This window comes from Pseudorca crassidens, chromosome X (genome assembly GCF_039906515.1).
Source record: "Pseudorca crassidens isolate mPseCra1 chromosome X, mPseCra1.hap1, whole genome shotgun sequence".
NCBI lineage: Eukaryota > Metazoa > Chordata > Mammalia > Artiodactyla > Delphinidae > Pseudorca > Pseudorca crassidens.
In genome coordinates, this window is record NC_090317.1 from 87001017 (window position 1) to 87011588 (window position 10572).

General features: G+C 36.8%; 1 protein-coding gene across 1 annotated transcript; it reads left to right on the forward strand.

Moving 5' to 3' along the window:
• The first annotated feature begins 8625 nt into the window (after positions 1-8625).
• LOC137216674 (structural maintenance of chromosomes protein 1A-like) lies at positions 8626-9089 on the forward strand. The gene is made up of 2 exons (XM_067722730.1): positions 8626-8811; positions 8900-9089. The coding sequence occupies exons 1-2, from the start codon at positions 8681-8683 to the stop codon at positions 9087-9089; spliced, it is 321 nt and encodes a 106-aa protein (XP_067578831.1). The 5' UTR covers positions 8626-8680.
• Positions 9090-10572: the final 1483 nt, after the last annotated feature.

The following is a 10572-nucleotide window of genomic DNA, read 5'->3' on the forward strand; positions in this document are numbered from 1 at the left end:
CTGTTTTCCCAACACCACTTGCTGAAGAGACTGTCTTTTTCTCTTGTATATTCTTGTCTCCTTTGTCAAAGATTAATTGACTGTAGGTGTGTGGGTTTATTTCTGGGCTCTCTATTCTGTTCCATTGATCAGTATGTCTGTTTTTGTGCCAATACTATGCTGTTTTGTTTACTGTAACTTTGTAGTATTGTCTGAAGTCTGGGAGGGTTATGCCTCCTGCTTTGTTCCTTTTCTTCAGGATTGCTTTGGAAATTCTGGGTCTTTTATGGTTCCATATAAGTTTTAATATTATTTCTTCTAGTTCTGTGAAAAATGTCATGGGCATTTTGACAGGAAGCTCATTAAATCTGTAGATTGCTTAGGGTAGTATGGTCATTTTAATAATATTAATTCTTCCAATCCAAGAGCATGGGATATCTTTCCATTTCTTTGCATTATTTTCAATCTTCTTTCTTAATGTTTTTTTAAATTTTATTTATTTATTTTTGGCTGCATTGGGTTTTCACTGTTGAATGCAGTCTTTCTCTAGTTGCAGTGAGTGGGGGTTACTCTTCATTGCAGTGCACGTGCTTCTCATTGCAATGGCTTCTCTTGTTGCAGAGCACAGGCTCTAGGTGCACGGGCTTCAGTAGTTGTGGCATGTGGGATCAGTAGTTGTGGCTTGTGGGCTTTAGAGCACAGGCTCAGTAGTTGTGGCATACAGACTTACTTGCTCCACAGCATGTGGGATCTTCCCTGACCAGGGATTGAACCCGTGTCCTCTGCATTGGCAGGCAGATTCTCAACGACTGCATCACCAGGGAAGTGCTTTATTAATATTTAATTGTTCTCAGCATATGTCTTTCATCTCCTTGGTCAGGTTTATTCCTAAGTATTTTATTTTTCGATGTGATTTTAAAAGGGATTGTTTTTTTACATTCCCTTTCTGATATTTCAGTGTTAGTGTAAAGAAATGCAACTGGGTAGGAGGAATTGGGAGATTGGGATTGACACATATACACTATTGATACTATGTATAAAATAGACAACTGATGGGAACATACTGTATAGCACAGGGAACTCTACTTAATACATGGTAGTGTCCTAAATGGAGGGGATATATGTATATGTATGGCTGGTTCATTCTGCTGTGCAGTAGAAGCTAACACAACATTGTAAACAACTATACTCCAATAAAATTAATGTAAAAAAATAAAGAAATGCGATTGATTTCTGTATGTTAATCTTGTATCCTGCTACCTTGCCGAATTAGTTTATCAGTTACAAATTCAATGTTAATCTACAATTACCTAAAAATAAAAATGGAAAAGTATGTTACAGATTAAAAAATAGGATGAAAAATATATATTATTCAAATAGTAACCATAAGAGTGTTGAAATGCCTGTACTTTAGGACCACAGAATGTTGCCAGAGATAAAGAGGGACATGTTATAATGACAAAAGAGTCAATTCATCAGGAGGACATAAAAATTTAAAATACATACACCTAACTACAGGATGTAAAACACATAAAGAAAAACTGACAGAGTTGAAGGAAAAAGACAACTAAACAATAATAATTGGAAACTTCAAAAACTCACTCTCAATACAGCTAGACATAAAATCAACAAGGATACAAAAGACTTGAATAACACTACTGACAAATTAGACCTAACTGACATCTGTAGGATACTCCATCCAACAGCTGCAGAATGCACATCCTTTTCCAGCCACCATTGAACATTCTCAAGGATAGAACACCTTCTAGGCAATATAAAACAAGTCTGAATAAATATTTTTATGATTTAAATATTTTTATATTTTATAATTTAAATTATACAAAGCATGTTCTCTGGCCATAACAAAATTAAATTAGAAATCAACAAAAACAACAAAAAGAAATTTGGGATATAAAAAAAATCAAAAATTAAATAACACATTTCTAAATTATAGATGGGTAAAGAATAAATCACAAAGGAAATTAGAAAAATATTTTGAACTGAATGAAAGTGAAAAGCACACAAAATTTATGGGATATAGCTAAAGTAGTGCTTAGAGGGAAACATATAGGTGTAAATGTTTCTACTAGAAAAGAAAGCCTTAAAACCAAGAACCTAAACTTATATCTTAAGAAGCTAGGGAAAAAACATGCTAAGTGAAATACGCCAGTCACAAAAGACCAATTCTGTATGATTCCATTTATACCAGTAACGAGAAGAGTGAAATTCCTGGAAACAGAAAGTAGAACAGTGGTTTTATGTTATTTGTATTTTACCACAATTTTTAAAAATACATAAAATAAAATAATTATTTTAAAAAAATAAACTAGAAAAAGATAAGCAAACTAAACCCAAACCAACCAGAAGGAAGAAAATAATAAAGATTGGAACAAAAATAAATGAAGTAGAGAAAGTCAATGAAACCAAAAGATGATTCCTTGAAAAGATCAATAAAACTGACTATACCATCAAAAAAAGAGAGAAAAAACAAGTTAACAAATCAGGAGTTAAAGAGAGAACATTACTACAGACCCTACAAAAATCAAAAGGATTATAAAGGAACACTATGAACAACTTTATGCCAAAAAAGTAGACAACTTAGGTAAAATGAACAAACTCTAAGAAAGACACAAATTACTGAAACAAACTCATAAAGAAGTATAAAATTTGAATAGACCTACAGCAAGTGAAGAAACTGAATGGATATTTTGCAGTCTTCCCACAATGACAGGCACAAACCCACAGAGCTTCACTGATTAATTCTAGAAAATATTTTAAAAATAAATAACATCACTTTTTTAATAAAATCTTTCAGAAAATAGGGAAAGAGAAAACACCTTCCAACTCTTTCTAGGAGACAAGTATTACCTTGAAACCTTGATACAGAAGCATCACAAGAAAAGTACAGAGCAACCCACTTCAAACCTAGAGACACATACAGACTGAAAGTAAGGGGATGGAAAAAGATATTCCATGCAAATGGAAACCAAAAGAAAGCTGGAGTAGCAATTCTCATATCAGACAAAATAGACATTAAAATAAAAACTATTAGAAGAGACAAAGAAGGACACTACATAATGATCAAGGGATCGATCCAAGAAGAAGATACAAAAATTGTAAATACTTATGCACCCAACATAGGAGCACCTCAATACATAAAGCAAATACTAACAGCCATAAAATGGGAAATCAACAGTAACACATTCATAGTAGGGGACTTTAACACCCCACTTTCACCAATGGACAGATCATCCAAAATGAAAATAAATAAGGAAGCACGAGCTTTAAATGATACATTAAACAAGATGGACTTAATTGATATTTATAGGACATTCCATCGAAAAACAACAGAATACACATTCTTCTCAAGTGTTCATGGAACATTCTCCAGGATAGATCATATCTTGGGTCACAAATCAAGCCTTGGTAAATTTAAGAAAATTGAAATTGTATCAAGTACCTTTTCTGACCACAATGCTATGAGACTAGATATCAATTACAGGAAAAGATCTGTAAAAAAGACAAACACATGAAGCCTAAACAATACACTACTTAATAACGAAGTGATCACTGAAGAAATCAAAGAGGAAATAAAAAAATATCTAGAAACAAATGACAATGGAGACACGACGACCCAAAACTTATGGGATGCAGCAAAAGCAGTTCTAAGGAGGAAGTTTGTAGCAATACAAGCCCACCGTAAGAAACAGGAAACATCTCGAATAAACAACCTAACCTTGCACCTAAAGCAATTACAGAAAGAAGAACAAAAAATACCCAAAGTTAGCAGAAGGAAAGAAATCATAAAAATCAGATCAGAAATAAATGAAAAAGAAATGAAGGAAACGATAGCAAAGATCAATAACACTAAAAGCTGGTTCTTTGAGAAGATAAACAAAATAGATAAACCATTAGCCAGACTCATCAAGAAGAAAAGGGAGAAGACTCAAATCAATAGAATTAGAAATGAAAAAGGAGAAGTAACAACAGACACTGCAGAAAAAAAAAAGATCATGAGAGATTACTACAAGCAACTCTATGCCAATAAAACGGACAATCTGAAAGAAATGGACAAATTCTTAGAAATGCACAACTGTGAAGACGGAATCAGGAAGAAATAGAAAATATGAACAGACCAAACACAAGCACTGAAATTGAAACTGTGATTAAAAATCTTCAAACAAACAAAAGCCCAGGACCAGATGGCTTCACAGGCGAATTCTATCAAACATTTAGAGAAGAGATAACACCTATCGTTCTCAAACTCTTCCAACATATAGCAGAGGGAAGAACACTCCCAAATTCATTTTACGAGGCCACCATCACCTTGATACTGAAACCAGACAAGGATGTCACAAAGAAAGAAAACTACAGGCCAATATCACTGATGAACATAGATGCAAAAATCCTCAATAAAATACTAGCAAACAGAATCCAACAGCACATTAAAAGGATCATACACCATGATCAAGTGGGGTTTATTCCAGGAATGCAAGGATTCTTCAATATTTGTAAATCTATCAATGTGATAAACAATATTAACAAATTGAAGGAGAAAAACCTTATGATCATCTCAATAGATGCAGAGAAAGCTTTTGACAAAATTCAACACCAATTTATCATAAAAACCCTGCATAAGGTAGGCATAGAGGGAACTTTCCTCAACATAATAAAGGCCATATATGACAAACCCACAGCCAACATCATCCTCAATGGTGAAAAACTGAAAGCATTTCCAATAAGATCAGGAACAAGACAAGGTTGCCCACTCTCACCACTCTTATTCAACATAGTTTTGGAAGTTTTAGCCACAGCAATCAGAGAAGAAAAGGAAATAAAAGGAATCCAAATCGGAAAAGAAGAAGTAAAGCTGTCACTGTTTGCAGATGACATGATACTATACATAGAGAATCCTAAAGATGCTACCAGAAAACTACTAGAGCTAAGCAATGAATTTGGTAAAGTAGCAGGATACAAAATTAATGCACAGAAATCTCTGGCATTCCTATACACTAATAATGAAAAATCTGAAAATGAAATCAAGAAAACACTCCCATTTACCACTGCAACAAAAAGAATAAAATATCTAGGAATAAACCTACCTAAGGAGACAAAAGACCTGTATGCAGAAAATTATAAGACACTGATGAAAGAAATTAAAAATGATACAAATAGATGGAGAGATATGCCATGTTCTTGGATTGGAAGAATCAACATTGTGAAAATAACTCTACTACCCAAAGCCATCTACAGATTCAGTGCAATCCCTACCAAACTGCCACTGGCATTTTTCACAGAACTAGAACAAAAAATTTCACAATTTGTATGGAAGCACAAAAGATCCCGAATAGCCAAAGCAATCTTGAGAATGAAAAACGGAGCTGGAGAAATCAGCCTCCCTGACTTCAGAGTATACTACAAAGCTACAGTAATCAAGGCAGTATGGTACTGGCACAAAAACAGAAAGATCAATGGAACAGGATAGAAAGCCCAGAGAGAAACCCACGCACCTATGGTCACCTTATCTTTGATAAAGGAGGCAGGAATGTACACTGGAGAAAGGAAAGCCTCTTCAATAAGTGGTGCTGGGGAAAATGGACAGGTAGGTACATGTAAAAGTATGAGATTAGATCACTCCCTAACACCATACAGAAAAATAAGCTCAAAATGGATTAAAGACCTAAATGTAAGGCCAGAAACTATCAAACTCTTAGAGGAAAACATAGGCAGAACACTCTATGACATAAATCACAGCAAGATCCTTTTTGACCCACCTCCTAGAGAAATGGAAATGAAAACAAAAATAAACAAATGGGACCTAATGAAACTTAAAAGATTTTGCACAGCAAAGGAACCCATAAACAAGCCCAAAAGAGAACTCTCAGAATGGGAGACAATATTTGCAAATGAAGCAACTGACAAAGGATTAATCTCCAAAGTTTATATGCAGCTCAATAACAAAAAAACAAACAACCCAATCCAAAAATCGGGAGAAGACCTAAATAGACATTTCTGCAAAGACGATATACAGACTGCCAACAAACACATGAAAGAATGCTCAACATCATTAATCATTAGAGAAATGCAAATCAAAACTACAATGAGATGTCATCTCACACCAGTCAGAATGGCCATCATCAAAAAATCTAGAAACAATAAATGTTGGAGAGGGTGTTGAGAAAAGGGAACACTCTTGCACTGCTGGTGGGAATGTGAATTGGTTCAGCCACTATGGAGAACAGTATGGAGTTTCCTTAAAAAACTACGAATAGAACTACCATATTACCCAGCAATCCCACTACTGGGAATATACCCTGAGAAAACCATAATTCAAAAAGTGACATGTATCAAAATGTTCATTGAAGCTCTATTTACAATAGCCCAGAGACGGAAACAACCTAAGTGTCCATCATCAGATGAATGGATAAAGAAGATGTGGCACATATATTCAATGGAATATTACTAAGCCATAAAAAGAAACGAAATTGAGCTATTTGTAATGAGGTGGGTAGACCTAGAGTCTGTCATACAGAGTGAAGTAAGTCAGAAAAAGAAAGAGAAATACTGTATGCTAACACATATATATGGAATTTAAGGAAAAAAATATCATGAAGAACCTAGGGGTAAGACAGGAATAAAGACACAGACCTACTAGAGAACGGACTTGAGGATATGGGGAGGGGGAAGGGTGAGCTGTGACAAAGCAATAGAGAGGCATGGACATATATACACTACTAAACGTAAGGTAGATAGCTAGTGGGAATCAGCCGCATAGCACAGAGAGATCAGCTCAGTGCTTTGTGACCGCCTGGAGGGGTGGGATAGGGAGGGTGTGAGGGAGGGAGACGCAAGAGGGAAGAGATATGGGAACGTATGTATATGTATAACTGATTCACTTTGTTATAAAGCAGAAACTAACACACAATTGTAAAGCAATTATACCCCAATAAAGATGTTAAAAAAAAAGTACAGAGCTATATTCCTGATGAATATATATGGATATAAAAATTCTCAGTAGAATATTACGAAAGCAAATCTAGAAATATATAAAAAGAATTATATACCATGACCAGTTGAGATTTATCTCAGGACTGCAAGGTGGGTTTAAAACATGAAAATCAGCTAATGTAATTCACCATATTAATAGGATAAATGGGAAAATTGCACGATCATCTCAATAGATGTAGAAAAATCATTTATCAAAATCCCTCATCACCTACTGACATACAGCCCTACCCACAATTCAACTTCCCTCTCACACGAAGGCTATTACCTTTCATCTCTCCTACCTTCACAGCCTCACCCTGACTCATCTCCTCTGCACCCCTACTTATCTATCTCACCACCCCGACCCACCATCCTTCTCTCTCTCACCAGCCTTCCCTGGCCACTCATTTCCTTAACCCTGTTATGTTGTTCACAGCCCATTCCCATCACCAGCAATAATACTGTCCTCTTCCTGACTAATATCATCCATGATACACTTAGGTAGTGGCAATTTGATGTCCTGCTTCTTGAAGGCCTGTAGCAGTCTTAAACAACAGAAATTTATTTCATAGTTATAGAGGCTGGGAAGTCCAAGATCAAGTTGCCAGCATGATTACATTCTGATGAGGTCCCTTTTGCTGGTTCACAGCAAGCACCTTCTCACTGTGTCCTCATTTTCATCTGAAACTTCATCAGAATGGCTTTTATCATCCATATTTCTACCAACATTCTCTTCATGACCACTTAGGTATTCTCTAAGAAGATTGGGTGTCTCTATACAGCCCTCATCTTTTCCTTCTGGGCAATTCAGTAGAATTGCCTTTGAATGTCTGTTCACAGCAATGCAGGCTTTTTCTGGCATGCACCTCCAAACTCTACTCATCTCCCAGTTCCAAAGCTGCTTCCACATTTTTAGGTATTTGTAACGTCAGCACCCCTATTTCTCAATTTTCTGTCTTAGTCCATTTGGGCTGCTATGGTAAAATACCACAGACTGGGTGGCTTATAAACAACAGAGTTTTATTTCTCACAGTTCTGGAGGCTGGAAGTCCAAGGTCAGGGTGCCAGCATAGTCAGATTTTGGTGAAAGCCTTCTTCCAGGTTGCAGACTTCTGACTTCTTACTGTAACCTCACATGGCTGAAGGGGTTAGGGAGCTTTGCAGGGTCTCTTTTATAAGGGCACTAATTCCATTCATGAAGGCTCCACCCTCATAACTTAATCACCTCCCCAATACCATCAAATACCAAAACCTTTGGGGGTTAGGATTTTAACATGTAAATTTGGGGGAGACACAAAAAATCAGACTACAACAATAACCTTAAATAAAATATAGTGTTTGTCTCAATTATATAGAGTCATCTATAAATAATACTCAGACGAAATATGCTAAAAGTTAATTGGTTATCTCTGGCTGGTGGGATTGTGAGTGATTTTCCTCCTGCTTTATACTTTTCTGTACTTTTAACTTTTCTACAGCAGGCAACTTGTATATTGGAGTGGGGAGGAGGTCAACAAAATAATTTGGAAAAAGGTAATAAAAGAAGTCAGAAGGGTGATGGGGGTTTGTAAAAGCAGAGCTCACTGAAGACAGATTCCAACAAACTGCCTGGTGGAAAGGGTGGGGACAATGGGAGAAGATCCCAAAGTGAGCTGGGGAAAGCCTTCACTTCTTGTCGTGTTCACCGTGCTGGGACCAGGAGGAACAAAGACACATGAAGATCATAGATGAGACCACGGCCCAGCTACAAGACCTGAAGAATCAGCACCTGGCCAGGAAGTCAGAGGTGAATGACAAGAACCACGAAATGGAGGAGATTCGTAAGAAACTGGGGGGTGCCAACAAGTGAGTGGGTTCAGGCCTGGGCTTGGAAGTACGTAGTATTGGCAGCTTGCTGGACTTGGGTCTCACCTATCTCTCTGGTTCATTTTAGGGAAATGACCCATTTACAGAAGGAGGTAACAGCCATTGAGACCAAGCTTGAACAGAAACGCAGTGACCGCCACAACCTGCTACAGGCCTGCAAGATGCAGGACATCAAGTTGCCACTGTCTAAGGGCACCATGGACGATATTAGTCAGGAAGAGGTGAGTATTATTGCTGGTGGTGGGTGTGGGCTGTGAACAACATAACCAGGAATGGGGGATGAAGGTGGCTAGGGAGGGAAGGTGAGAGAGAGAGAGAAAAGGATGGTGGGTGCAGGTGATGAGAGACAAAAGGACGGATGCAGGGGAGATGAGGCAGGGTGAGGCTGTGAAGGCAGGTGAGGTGAAAGGTAATAGCCTTGGTGTGAGAGGGCAGTTGTTGGGGGATAGGGCTGTAGAGTATTTTTCCCCCAAGAGGACATCTGGCAATGTCTGAAGTCCCCGTTTCTTTGTCACAACTGGGGTAGGGGTCACTACCAGCATCTAGTGGGTAGGTATGAGGCATGCTGCTAAACCTCCTATAGTGCACAAGATGGTAAAACATGGCCCCAAACGTTGATAGTGCCAAGATTTGGAAACTGTTTTAGAGATACATAGTGGAGTATTTGTGGTTGAAATGATATATCTAGGCTTTGCTTTAAAACAATTTGAGTATAGGAAGAGGTAATGAGAGAATGTTAGCTATGAGTTGATAAATATTTTTTCTAGCTTCATTAAGATATAATTGACATATAAAATGGTGTAAGTTTTAGGTGTACAATGTGATGTACAATGTGATTTCACATGTATATATTGTGAAATGTTTACCACAATAAGGATAGGTAACACATCCTTTACCTCACATAATTGCCATTTTACTGTTGTTACGGTGAGAACATAAAAGCTCTACCCTCATAACAACTTTCAAGTATACAGTACAGTATTGCTAACTATAGTTACATTAAGTCCCCCAAACTTATTCATCTTATAATGGAAAGTTTGTACCCATTGACCAAAATCTCCCAATTTCCCTCAACCTTCAGCCCCTGGAACCTCCCTGCTACTCTTTGTTTCTATAAATTCAATGTTTTTAGATTCCACATATAAATGAGATCATACAGTTTCTGTGTTTCTCTGACTTATTTCATTTAGTGTAATGCCCTCAAAGTCCATCCACATTGTCGCAAATGGCAGAATTGGCTTCTTTTTACGACTAAATATTATTCCATTATATATATACCACATTTTCTTTATCTATTTATCCAATGATGGAAAAGTTTCCATGTCTTGGCTATTGTGAATAATGCTTCAATAAACATGGGAGCGCAGATATCTCTTCAAGATTGTGATTTCATTTCCTTTGAATATATATCCAGAAGGGGAATTGCTGGATCATATGGTAGTCCGAATTTTAATTTTTTGAGGAAACTCCATATCATTTCCGATAGTCATTGTACCAGTTTACATTCCCACCAACAATGACCAAGGGTTCCTTTTTCTCCACATCCTCCACAACACTTTTCTTTTGTCTTTTTGATAATCGTCAATTTAAAAGCAGTGAGATGATATCTAATTATGGTTTTGATTTGCATTTCCTTGATGATTAGTGAGGTTGAGCATCTTTTTATGTACCTATTAGTCATTTGTATGTCTTCTTTGGAAAAAATGTCTATTAAGTTTCCCCTGCCCATTAAAAAAATCC